The sequence below is a fragment of the Branchiostoma lanceolatum genome, chromosome 1 (assembly GCF_035083965.1).
Source record: "Branchiostoma lanceolatum isolate klBraLanc5 chromosome 1, klBraLanc5.hap2, whole genome shotgun sequence".
NCBI lineage: Eukaryota > Metazoa > Chordata > Leptocardii > Amphioxiformes > Branchiostomatidae > Branchiostoma > Branchiostoma lanceolatum.
Window position 1 is genome coordinate 372,434 of NC_089722.1, and position 14,047 is coordinate 386,480.

General features: G+C 43.1%; 1 protein-coding gene across 1 annotated transcript; it reads left to right on the forward strand.

Moving 5' to 3' along the window:
- The first annotated feature begins 1,013 nt into the window (after positions 1-1,013).
- On the forward strand, positions 1,014-4,835 carry LOC136428511 (angiopoietin-2-like). The gene is made up of 5 exons (XM_066418087.1): positions 1,014-1,141; positions 2,219-2,408; positions 3,191-3,295; positions 3,453-3,669; positions 4,347-4,835. The coding sequence occupies exons 2-5, from the start codon at positions 2,279-2,281 to the stop codon at positions 4,669-4,671; spliced, it is 777 nt and encodes a 258-aa protein (XP_066274184.1). The 5' UTR covers positions 1,014-1,141; positions 2,219-2,278; the 3' UTR covers positions 4,672-4,835.
- Positions 4,836-14,047: the final 9,212 nt, after the last annotated feature.

The following is a 14,047-nucleotide window of genomic DNA, read 5'->3' on the forward strand; positions in this document are numbered from 1 at the left end:
GAACCATGAAAACATCATACCTCCAGCTTTTGATTATTTCCACCAGGTAATTACATTACTCAGTGACTTACCTGCTCATGACGGCACAACAAACATGGCAGCCGATTTGGAACTTTGCACAACGGCTCGGAAAGAACGTCATTTTTACAAGAAAACGAAATAGATATTATCGCCTTTAATTAAATGTTATCACGATAATCAAGCACTGTTTGCTCATTAAATAATATTTTTCGCAAGCCGTTGTGTAAGGTTCAGACCGGCTGCCGTGTTCATTGTGACGTCATGAGCATGTATCAGTCACTGATTAATGTAATCACTTGTTGAGAAGATCAGATAAGAATAAAGATCTGGATCCATGAAAGTATGGCTTCTGATGGTTCAATGTTAGATAACATCAAAAGGATGCGTATTTGTTTTAAACGTTTATATATCTTCAATGGTGCTATTCCTATTTCAGATAATAAGAAAATGTTGTATTTTGGTGTCTTATATCCTTTAAGGATGAAATGGGGTGTTGTCGATGGTTTGAAGTTCGGGGCAGCGCTATATTTAATAATCAGCCATTCGGAAACCACACAGCGACTCAGCAAGGGCTACAAATAAAGTTTAAAATAACTTCATCATTTTGTCCGTTTTCTTTGCGTCTGACTCAATATTTCTGACTGCGCACCTCTCGGCCACCAGTGGTGCGGTCCAGCCGGGCAACTTCGCATTGCCGCACCATCTGGATGATTGCACGAAATATACTGACACATGGGATGTGCAGTAAAGTGGCTTCTACCTCTTGCATGCAACCATTTTACCATGTTTTGGAAAATGTATCCAGTAATAAATGAAATATTAATTATGAATTACTTGAGTGTTCTAGATTTAGTCTCAGAGAACAGATAACTACATCAGATAGTGTTAAGAGAAAAAAGCATCTACATGCATGCTAAGGACGCTGACTGCAGATATATATAGTTCCTTCATCATCAAGTTTATCATCCATATCCCGTCTGTCCCCAGGAAGATGAAGCTGGTCCTGCCGCTCGTCCTGCTGTGTCTGGCGGGCGCCGCCTGCGACACCCGAACATGTGACAACGCCATAGACTGCAAGGAAGAAGATGAAGTAGATGATAAGAAGGTGAAAAGGAACAAGGTGAGACGATTTTTCTTCTATTATTTCTGCTCAGCTTTTAAGAAAACCAAGGATGCCAGGGTAAATGTTTCCATTTGCTACTTTTGGAACACGTTTCCTGACTTACGAGGGGTGATCAATCGACAACCCAGAAGTGAAATGCAAAACACAAATTTTGGGCAATAATTTATTTTATAAAGTCCTTTATGAATGTCTACCAAAATTCAAATCGTTGTGATCATTACTTTGCAGACGACACGTTAGGTGAGGTAGAAGGATAGAAACATCGACACTAGATCTGCGACCTGAGCTGATACCCTCATCTTTTTAGTTGGAATAAGAACTTCAAGGGAATCTTCATCAAACATTTTGACAATGTCTTCGAAAACTCTATGCCGAATCATGACATGAGAAACTCGACCCTACAGCTCTGATCACAGTGCACCCTTGTTTTTCTCATCACTTACCTACTAGTTTTCAAATGAACGTCGACTTAAGAGAATTGGCAACAATAATTTGAAGTTTTGTGTAAATTACTTAAAGCATAACAACATAATTATGCCCCTAAATTTGAGATGTGAACCTTTTTTCTGGGTGAGGCCGTGGACTTATTGATCACCCCTCGTAACTGGTCATTTCCTGATATTAACATCTATACTAACATTGCCGAACAATTCTCAAAGATTTCTGTCCGATATCTGCTAAACACATCTCTAAAATCAGGTCTGCTGGCTTTACGCCTCCGATAGGACGAAGTTTGAATTGCCCCTCAGAATGTTACTTCGAGGGGAGAGTACAAGAATGTCACACAATTAAAAATCAAACTGTCAGCATTTCGACCTATATGCATCAGAGTTGCGGGAGGATCTAAGGTCTAAGGGAAAGTTTCATAGTAAATGAGATCCAAGACAATAACTGTTAGGTGAAGGTAAGAGGTGGTTTGAACTATAGCCGTTACATCTAAGACTCGAAATGCCTCACAATGTGATCCAAGACTGAAGTAGCCAAAGTGATGTCGCATGTGGGAAGTTTGGTGTGTTTCAATGCTAACCCTTCATCTGTTGTCTTCATTCAAATTGTTACTTCACTGCGACTCAGCTGACCGAGACCACGGAAAACGGAGAATATTTAGAAGATAAGGTGGATCACCTGACGTCGATGGTGGGTCACCTGACATCGATGGAGGGTCACCAGACGTCGAAGGTGGACCGCCTGACGTCGATGGTGGGTCACCTGACATCGATGGTGGACACTCTGCTCTCCAAGGTGGCTGCACCTCCTGTTTATGGTAAGTACTACCCTCCAAGCAGAGGTAAGATCCGGGGTATTTTTGACGTAGTTTATACGATCTTCTATTTTCTCTTCAGGAGGAGGGAGACCCAACTAAAAACGGAAAAGTAGAAAATCGTATAAATTACCGCGAAAATACGTCGAAAATACCCCGGATCTTACCTCTGCTTGGAGAGTAGTAAGTACCATCTGCGTGTGTCAATATAGTAGAGCCAAGTCCATCTCCTGTTGAATGCCCTAACGTGGTGCTCACTTACTATCCATGCAGAAGTTTTGATCCTGCTTGTATTTGACGTGTTTTAGATGCTTTCGACATGTAGAGTTGAATCATATGCAAACTGAGGCCCTCAGGTGGACTTACTTACTCAGGCCTACTGCCTGTCCTTGGGCATAGGCCACGGACTAGGTCACTCCGCCTCACCCGGTCCTGGGCCTCTATACCAGCTGTTCCCTCGTGTGTCTGGATGTCTTCACGTTAGACTCGGAGTCCCACCTCCACATGTTCTTAGGTCTTCCCCGCTTCCCTGGGGGTTCCCGTGAAGTTATGGCCGGTCCCGATCCATCCCCTGGGCAAGATGTCAGTCCCATGTGAGATACAAGATCACCAATTATTAAAGATGTTACCTTGGGGAACTCCCGCAGTTTTTGGGGCACTAATGAAAAGTCTTAATACATTATTAGCCAATCAGATATCTCAATGTTTGGTCTAGTTTATTGTTGATTAGATGTGTCTATCCCAAACATTACATTGACACTATTCATAATGCTTCCATAATGCAGGCGATTGTGCTGCAGCTAAAGCCTCCGGACAGACGACCAGTGGAGTCTACACACTTGGCTCCCTCCCGTCCGGTGTACAGGCCTACTGTGACATGGATACAGATGGTAAATATTGTTGGAACACACATAGGGATCTGACATGTTTTATAAAAGGAACAAGGTTCGTATTTAGGAGCTTCTCTGTTCCAGCCGGTTTCTGTTCTGATACAAAGCTAAGCAATGCTGTGATGTCATCTAAACTTTTGGTACCCCGCATGTACAGGAGGCGGCTGGACTGTGATCCAGCGGCGGCAGGACGGGTCGGTTCCCTTCAACCGGACCTGGGAGGAGTACAAACAGGGCTTTGGGGACAACAACGGGGAGTACTGGCTTGGGAACGAGAACATCCACCTCCTGACCCAACAGAAGAGCTACACGCTGCGGATCGACATGTCTGATTGGGAAGGGGAGAGCCGCTTCGCGGTGTACAGCACGTTTAGGTTAGTACTCCTCCTTCTGGTGAGAGATCTGGGCAGACGTCACTACTGTACTAGTTAGGAAGTCCCATGGAAATATAACATAGCACAAACGAAGGCCTGAGAAAGTGTACTAAGTTACATTGTTATCCTCCTTATTTACAAGCAAGTGATAAATAAAACAAACTCGAATGCTGGGATATCTATGCGCTCAGGGAAGGGTTAACCAAACAACTCACATGTTTCCTTACAGCAATTAAAACTTGTGAACAGAACAAATTTTAACACATGGGAAAGTTTTACCCTACCTGTTCCTTCTCGCCTAAAATTGTATCAGTTTATCCTGATGTTCTTGCACATTGTAATGAGCATTCGCTATATTTTTGGCTCCTTTTCTTGCGGCCAACTTTTATATTGGGATTTAAAATATGGAAGTGTACCAGTACGTTCCATGCACGAGAAGCGACTCCTTGGTGACATGAGTACTATCATGTCTTTCCTCACCATTTCTGACATACTGTTGCACATTATAGCTGGCGCATATTTCCTGTTTGTTTGTATTTTTACCTGAAAGCAACCACTACTGACTCTCCCTTTTCTTGTTGCCCCAATATTTCATGTGCAAAAGCAATTTCGCTGTCCAGAATCACGAGAAATTCATATGCATAACGATTGCCTGTGTGATTAATGTCCCCATGCAGGGTGGCCGGTGAGTCCGACGGGTACCGCCTGACCATTGACGGGTACTCAGGAGACGCGGGAGACACCATGACTGGTAGTCCCTCCAACAACGGGCAGAAGTTCTCCACTGTGGACAGGGACAACGATGCCAGCAGCAGTGACCATTGTTCTCAGGACTGGGGAGGGGAGGGCGGCTGGTGGTTTAGCGTCTGCGGCGGCTCCAACCTGAACGGCCGCTACCTGGGCAACTGTGGGAACTGTCAAGGAGCGCAAGGTGTGGTGTGGTACCACTGGAAGGGAAACTGGTACTCCATGAAGTCTGTGTCTATGAAAATCAGGCCATGATTATTGCATTTGCTGTACTAAATCCGATCTCTCCCAGTTATCCACAAAATACTTCATCCTGTGTAGTCTATAAATGGTGTTGACAAGCAAGGAGGCCTCCTTGCGACAAGTAATGATATGTATTCCTGTGACTTTGTTACAAAATTACACCAGAATCAACATAATGTGCATGTATCAGTGAGAATTTACGTTTAGTGAAGACCCACAACTAACTGGATGAGTGTTCAGATATAGTTGCTATGGAGCAAACTGTTCAATATGTGGACCTGGATAGGCGGGCATTACTCCCTGAAGTCTGTGTCTATAAAAATCAGGCCAGCATAATTCCATTTTGCTCGACTAAATCTGATCACGCCCAGTTATCCACAAAATTACTTCATCCTACATTGTCAGTATATCGCCAAAAAGCAACATTCCCTATTATGTAATAGCGATTTTGGTTGTTACAACACTAGAATCAGAAAATTGTATGTATCAGTGAGGTAGATATTTCGCTTAGTTAGGTCCACATATAACTGGGTAAGTGTTCAGATGTAGTTGATATGGAGCAAACTGAAGGAGTGTCACTGAGGGTGAGTCCGCGTGTGAGTGAATGAATGAGTGAGTGAATGAGTGAGTGAATGCATGTGGGAAAAGAGTAAATGAGAGAACGAGTGAATGAGTGGTTGAGAGAGAGAGTGAGTGAAAGATTGAGTGGGTTAGTGAGTATGTGTGAGTGAGTGAGAGTGAGTGAGTGAGAGTGAGTGAGTGAGTGAGTGAGTGAGTGAGTGAGTGAGTGAAAGATTGAGCGGTTTAGTGAGTATGTTTGAGTGGTTGAGAGTGAGTAAGACAGAGTGAGGTAGTGAGTGAGTTTTAGTCCCTATCTATCCAGACATCTACATTTTTCAGCTGCAAAATATCATTTTCTGGGCCTTTTTGGCAAAACTTTATGATATCAAGCTGAACCATTTGGTACAATGGGTAAAACTGATAACATATGAAAAATGCCGATTTAAGGATCTTCTAGTAGCTTTTGTTTTACCCTTGTTACCGGTCGAGGCTTGAGGGTTGGATGGTTTGCAACAGACAGCCGTTGACTGCTTTATCGCGCCCTCTAGCGCAAACAGTGAGTACTGCAGTATGACTGGCACAGACTACTAGTAATACAACCATTAGTACCTTCAGTAGCTACTGTGTTGGCGATGTGGTCTCTAAACGTCTGAAATAACAGTTCGGAACGCAATGAGGCTGTGTGAGTTAAAAACCTCACCAGGCATCTTAACCTGTACTAGATACGCTACTCAATAATGACATAGCCCGAAATCTGCTATTTACTACGTTCATCGGCCAGAATGGAGCGTACTGCACTAGAGTAGAGCTGCGCCGCGGGTTAGTACACAGACTCACCCATTCGAAAAATGGCTGGAGAATCCGTAAATCTACATTTCGTGACGTGACGAGAATGTGGGAGTTAAAGGATAATCCTGGGATGCCGTATCGTGTGTTAGATGTCACATTCACCACTTGAGAAACAAAACAGTCCATTTTTACTCTGGAAGCAACAGCCGGAAGTGCTGGAGGTACCGTGCGGTATGATCTGTACAAATGGTAACCAAAATAGACTCCTCTCTAATAACCACCGGGGTCTGTTAAAGTCTGAGAAACTTTTCTATCATTAAAGAGGATTCTTTATATATATATTGCCTCTTTCGGTCAATATCGACCATGCATGGTAGAATCCTAATTCACATCAAACCTTACTAGCATCGGCCTAGTATTGGTTAACAGTCCTATTTGCCATTGACAGTCTCTGCCACACATCTGTGAAAACTGACTCAGGTCTGTTGCACAAGACACCACTTTCCTCACTCCACCTTGGTGTTAAAATGGGTTGTTGTTCTATGTCCATGGCACTGTATAAAATAAGATAAAAAAGGTGCGTTGCAAAGTTCTTCTCTCCGGTCCGCTTATGTTCTGCACTGCGCATCAGTTCAGCCCCTCCTGATTTTAGCAGCCAGGGTAGTGTGTGCATCTCCATCCAGATCGGTCATTGGCACAGTCCTCCTAGTGTTGATTGATGTCAAGAGCCTCATATATTTCTAAGAAATGGCAACATATTCAAACATTTAAATCCTGTGAAAAAATAACCCCAAATGTTTAGCGTATGTCATTCCCTGGTTCTGCGCTTTCTCTTTCTTTGATCAGTTTTAGTGAACGTCGAAAAGTTGGTACATGTTTGTTGCCTTTAAGATATGTCACTGATTGACGAATAAATTGTAATTCTTGTGCATAAAACAATCACTAACCAGTTCATACGACAGACTCTGATATTTAGAGACGAATATATTCTCCCGCCTCTGCCTACAATGGCTCTGTTGACATGAATATATCGTTTCTTTCAACACCTTTTAACTTCAGGTCTTGTAGGCGAACCAGACTAATAACATCTTCACCTCACCTGCGGGCACAAACGTCATCCAGGTGAGGCACCGCGGGGGGTTTCAAATGCATTTCAGAAATTTGGACGACATTTACGCTAGGTGACTTCTCATCAGAAAGTGACCACCTTTATGCGGTGTCGAGACGTTAAGAATTGATTGCGAAAGGCTGAAGTTTCTTGCACGGCATCCAAGTTTTACGAGAACTCAATTTTGCCATGACCGATGAAAGTAACAATCACTCCGAGTTTGATCTTCAGTTTTAAAACCTCAGATATTTAAATGTTCCCCATCCCTGCCTATAATGGTTTTGTTTACATGAATATATTATCTGCTCCAATGGTTTCGGTTCATCGGGTCGACAGCGCCGTCACCTCACCCGCGGCCACACACGTCATCCAGGTGAGGAACCCTACATTAACATTGTGAGGATTTTGGGAGTCAAATATATTTGAGAAAATATGACAGTCGCGAAACTGTCGAAATGTGCGAAATTAGCTTGAAACATTCCCATGATCCCGCTAGGTTGTACAGTTGAGACTGCTTTAGACGGATCCTTCAAAATGTAAAAAGTTCTTGTTTTTAATGCGTTTCATGTTGGGATAAAAGTGGAATGAGGTTGAGGTGTGGGGAGGGCAAAAGCGTGTCTGAATTCTGTGCACTAGCTGGTTAAGTGGCTAAACGCTGCTCAAAACGCCAGTGTGACAGAAATGCAGATTTTTGGCCCATGTAATTACATCGAGCGCTGTATGTGTCGGTATGTGCTTGTATTGTTATGATTGACCTTATAGGTCACCTGCGACACCCTGGATCATGTCTAAATGTCATTATCGTGCGATGCGCGCCATATTGACTCCACCAAACAGATGACACAGTATCTCGTATTCTATTATTTTACGAGCGTAGCACCAGCAGTAAAAAACATCCACAGGAAACTGTAACGGTCTGTCTTTCGAAGAAATTAATGCCATGTTAGTGTTTACCTGAAACTTTAGAAAATAATATGGATGAACATGTTGTCAGTGCCTGCGCACTTTGACCCCGTCCGCACTGCCACAACGTCATCACCAGTATCATGGGTTGGGGCTAGTTTTGCCGCATTCTTCTGGGTTGGGCCCATCTTGTTCTGGGTAGGGCCGATCTGGCACGCACACTCTCTGTTAGTTAGTTCCACCCGTTCCACCGGGTCCCCCGAAAGTGCGAAATGGAACGAAATGGAACGAAATGGAACGAAATGGAACGAAATGGAACGAAATGGAACGAACTAAAACATTATGTATCATTATGAAATGAAGTACCAGTAGATAGCGAAATATAAGGAACGTTGTAACATTCACAGTAGACGGGAACAGGAAGCAAGTACATAATATAACGTGTTTAATTTCTTGAATCTGTTTGATAATAGTAAATACAACGTTTTTGCCGCGTTTTTGCGGCTAGATTCTTCCCTGAAAATGGGGGCGCCGCGTGCGAAGAGCTCGGCCGCTCTTCCTTGATTTTACCAACGATCTGCAAATGAACTGCTGAAAAGAGCCGGGAAAACAAGCAAACGGAACTGAGTATCGAAGTAAGGACTAGATTATACAGAAGTTGGTGGTAACATTGCATCTCATAATTCACCAAGAGGGCATGAGGCAAGCGTAATTTCATTATTTATACAGCTTGTTTGCGTGTTGCAAATGGAGCCCCGTATGCAAAAGAACCGCCACTGTTGCCAGCGCACCGGAACTGTGCACGTGGGCGTGCTATCGACCGGTTGAATCAAACTCCGACCTCCCAGTTTTATTAACATACGGTTTTTGTCCATAACTAGTACGTAGCATATGCATATAAGCGCAGCAACGATTTTTATACAACCAATTGTTCGGCTGTCGGAGAATGGACCCCTCCGTTAATGATATGCAAATACAGCTCTGCGCTGCGTCACCAATGTGACATTTCACACTCCATTCAATCACGGACGTGGACTGGGAACTACCTCTGGAGACATTTCTGCTTCCTTGTTCACGGCAAATCAAAAGGGAGGGTGTGAACGAGCAGGAAATGTATTTCACGGTTCACACAACACGCAAACACGCTGTATAAATAATGAAATTACGCTTGCCTCATGCCCTCTTGGTGAATTATGAGATGCAATGTTACCACCAACTTCTGCATAATCTAGTCCTTACTTCGATACTCACTTCCGTTAGCTTGTTTTCCCTGCTATTTTCAGCAGTTCATTTGCAGATCGTTGGTAAAATCAAGGAAGAGCGGCCGAGTTATTTGCACGCGGCGCCCCCATTTTCAGGGAAGAATCTAGCCACAAAAACACGGCAAAAACGTTGTATTTACTATACACCTTTCTCACGCGGCGGACATGATAGAATGAAGACGAGGCCAATGAGGCAAAGAAGCAAAAATAATGTGCAGATTCAGTTTTCCTCCTAAATCACATTAAGTTTTAAAATATGATATCCAATCATCAATATTACAACTAATGTAATGTACAAAAAAGATGCAGCAATTTAGAGCTTCGTTGACCGATGCCATAGTCTCCACCCTCCTCTGTCAGAACGTAGAAATGCAAAATAAAAACATAGAAATGCAAATATTTGACGGTCATGCAGCCACTCCCTCATTGGTCGATTCTCTAATTATCAGGTAATCATTGGCTAAACTGGTAATTGTGATTGACAGTTAGGATCGGTCTAATGTTTGCCACAAGGGCCTCGTTTTCATTCTATCATGGCCGCCGCGTGAGAAAGGTCTATACTATTATCAAACAGATTCAAGAAATTAAATACGTTATATTATGTATTTACTTCCTGTTCCAGTCTACTGTGAATGTTACAACGTTCCTTATATTTCGCTATCTACTGGTATTTCATTTCATAATGCTACATATGTTTTGGTTCGTTCCATTTCGTTCCATTTCGTTCCATTTCGTTCCATTTCGTTCCATTTCGTTCCATTTCGTTCCATTTCGTTCCATTTCGTTCCTTTCGTTCCATTTCGTTCTATTTCGTTCCATTTCGTTCCATTTCGTTCCATTTCGTTCCATTTCGTTCCATTTCGTTCCATTTCGCACTTTCGGGGGACCGGTTCCACCGACCGACACGTCGCCAGCTTACCTGATACATCCGATCCAAGAAGACCCTTCTACCGACCAGCAATTTTTGTCGGCTAATCCCATCGATTGTAGCCCGCTCGTCCGATAAACCGGTAGGTGCCTTGATCAGTCATTAGTACGAGGGGCGTTCTGTAAGTTCTTGATCGAATCCAGAAACAAGGGACACAACTCAAATGTCAGGGTATAGATATAAAGTATGGATCTTTTGATGAATGTCCAACAAAACTCAAATGATTGTGATCATGAATTTCGGTGCTTCACTCTTTTGAAAATCAGTAACGTTGCTGAGAGACAAGGCGAAGCCACGGACAATTGATCTGCGACCTGCGGTGTGTGGGTCAGTATTAGGACTCCCCTAGCTCTGCTTAAAGTCACCTACCCACATTTTCCTATTCGTACATTCATGGCATGAGGAACAAAATATTCGGCTCACAGCTCTTATCACAGTGGGCTTGCATAAACGTGTATAAGTCATGACTATCCCAACTAATTTGAGTTGTACCCCTTGTTTTTGGATGAGTAGTAGTGAGGGCAAGAACTTATTAAACGCCCCTCATGCAGCGTCCAAGTTCTATTTAGAACTCACTTGAGCTATGACCGATGTGTGTAGCAATCACTAAGATTCCATAATTAAGTTTTAGATCTCTAGAGACGGATATATTCTCCCATCCCTGCCTATAATGATGCTGTTAACATGAATATATTATTTGCTTCAATGACTTTTGGTTCATCGGGTCGACAGCGTCGTCACCTCACCTGCGGGCACACACGTCATCCAGGTGGGGCACCTGGGTTTGGGAGTCAAATGCATTTTATAAAATATAGTGGAAAATCTGACTGTCGCGAAACTGTCGAAAAGTGCGAAAATAGTGTAAAACATTTCCCATGGTCCCACTAGGTTGTACAATTGACATTGTTAGTGACGTGTCTTTCACCTCTAAAAATCCATTTTGTGGGAATCGTGCGTATCTTGTTGGGATAAAAGCGGGAGTAGGTTGTGGTGTTCGGGGGAAGGGAGGCTGAAAGTGTGACTGACGTTTGTTTACTAGCCGGTTAACTGACTAAACGCCACTCCGAACGTTAGTGTGACAGAAGGCAGATGGTCCATGTAATTACGCCGGGCGCTGTGTCGGTATGCACTTGTATTGTTATGATTGACCTTATAGGTCACTTCTACACAGGAGCATGTCTGCACTCATATGTACCATGTGAGCCATATCAAGTGCACAAAAAAGGTAACCCAGTTACTCGTGGAAAATCATTTTTACTAGCGTAGCTACAGCAGTCACAAAAATATCAATAGGAAACAGTAATTTTCGAGGAAAGTGATGACATGTTAGTGTCTACCTGAAACCAGGGGGGGAAATGATACCATCCCATGATTCCTCAATACACATCCAACAATACACACCCACAGATGGCTGACTGTGGGCAAGAAGCATATAGACGTGTCATGTTGCCTGTGATATTGCAGCAATTGGTGCAATTTGACCAGTAGATTTTCTTGTCTTGAATTGTCAAAAGACTTAAGTAGTCCATGAGACTGTCTGACCTTTGTAATTTGTGTACAACTTTCTCAATTATGTCACAAACACTTGTTTACCATTGTACAAATATTCAACAAAAAGTCTGTGTCCAAACTTGACCAAACTACAGTGTTTTTCTGAAAACACTGTTGATTGATGATATCATACTACTTGTGCATCAGAAAAACCCAAATGCACCAAAAAGCACCCATGGTAAAGTAAAGAAAATTATGTTTGTTTACAATTATTACAAAAACAATATCAAATATGATTTTCTTTACTTTCCCACGGGTGCTTTTTGGTGCATTTGGGTTTTTCTGATGCACACGTAGTATGATATCATCAATCAACAGTATTTTCAGAAAAACACTGTAGTTTGGTCAAGTTTGGACACAGAATTTGTGGTGAATATTTGTACAATGTTCTGCAAGTTTTTGTGACACAATTTAGAAAGTTGTACACAAATTACAAAGGTCAGACAGTCTCATGGACTACTTAAGTCTTTTGACCATTCAAGACAAGAAAATCTTATGATCAAATTGCACCAGTTGCTGCAATATCACAGGCAACATGACAAGTCTATATGCTTCTTGCCCATAGTCAGCCATCTGTGGGTGTGTATTGTTGGATGTGTATTGAGGAATCATGGGATGGTATCATATCTTCTCCTGACCTGAAACTTTGGAAAATCATATGGATGAACATTTTGCAAGTGTCTGCGCCCTCTGACCCCGTCCGCACTGCGACAACGTCATCACCAGTATTATGTGTTGGGGCAAGTTTTGCCGCAATCTTCCGGGTTAGGCCCATCTTGTTCTGGGTTGCGCCGATTTAGCACGCACGCATTCCTTTAGTTAGTCCCACCGACCGACTCGTCGCCAACTCACCCGATCCATTCGATCCAAGAAGACCCTTCTAACGACCAACAAACTTTGTCGGCTAATCCCATCGATTGTAAAGCCGCCCGCCCGTCCGACAAACCGGTAGGTGCCTTGATCAGTTAAATGTACGGGGGGCGTTTTGTATGTTCTCGGCCTAAGTAAGAAACAAGGGGCACGACTCAAATGTCAGGTATAGATATGAAGTATGGATCCTTTGATGAATGTAAAAAAAAAAAATAATAATAATTGTGAGCATGAATTTCGGTGCAGAGCTCTTTTGAAACACAGTAACGTTAGCTGAGAGACAAGGCGAAACCACGGACAATTGAGTTGCGACCTGCGGTGTTTGGGTCAGCAGTGGGGCCCCCCTAGCACTACTTAACGTCACCTACAAAAAGTTTTCCGCTTAAGGATATTCGTCCTCAAACATTTTGACAATGTCTTGTAGATTTCATGGCGTGAGGAACAAAATACTCGGCCCACAGTTCCGATCACAGTGAGCGTATGTCCCCTCCCCCACACGTATGTCCCCCTGCCCCACACGTATGTCCCCCTCCCCCACACGTTTGTCCCCCTCCCCCACACGTATGTCTGTCCTGCCTGATCATCTGACATCTGCCGACGACAAACGCTGGTGACTGTGCTCCCGTTTGAATGACTCGTACATTTAGCAATGTAAAATTGGCAAGGCCGACCTTATGAACCTTACTGACTTTCTACACAACCTATAGGTGGCCATCAGGCTTGCTACGAATGGGAGTTATGTTACAAGCCTGAACTCCCAAAACTTTGTTGTCCTTACGTTGATGAAGTTTAGACATCCACTGCAGGTAATAGGATATGTTTATTGTCTCTCCCACACCACTGGTTACAGAAAACCCCACACACCCAAGATAAAGGAAACATGGTACTGTACAGTGTAAGTTGTATATTCTGCGACAGAAAGCTCATGAAACAGTTGTCCCATCCCTGCACATTGTGCCTGAGGCCAGCTACACAGTCATTATCTCTAATTACTCACAGGGCTCAGAACCCTCATGATACTGCACCAGTAACATCAATCACAAATCCAATAGAAGCTGCTTAATTGAACAATGGATTAATGCATACTTCTGTTAATTGCACTGAATTCCAAACTCCCAAACCAGCAGTCTCCCATTAACTCCATTGTTCAAGTGCCTCTGCATCTCTGCACGGCGTCGGATAATTGCACCAAAACTTGTCAAACACCGTCAACAAGTTAATTAAAAAGGAGCGCTAAAAAACAGCAAATGCTTTACAAATGAGCCGATAGCTGCCTGTGGAAAGGTGCAATACCGCCAATATTTTTCAAATTGTTTCGAAGAATAAAAGAAGGTGGTCTCCATTGACAACTTGATAGCGATCATATGTGAGGTTCTGGGTGGGTTACGGGCGTCGGCAACATAAAGAGACGCACGC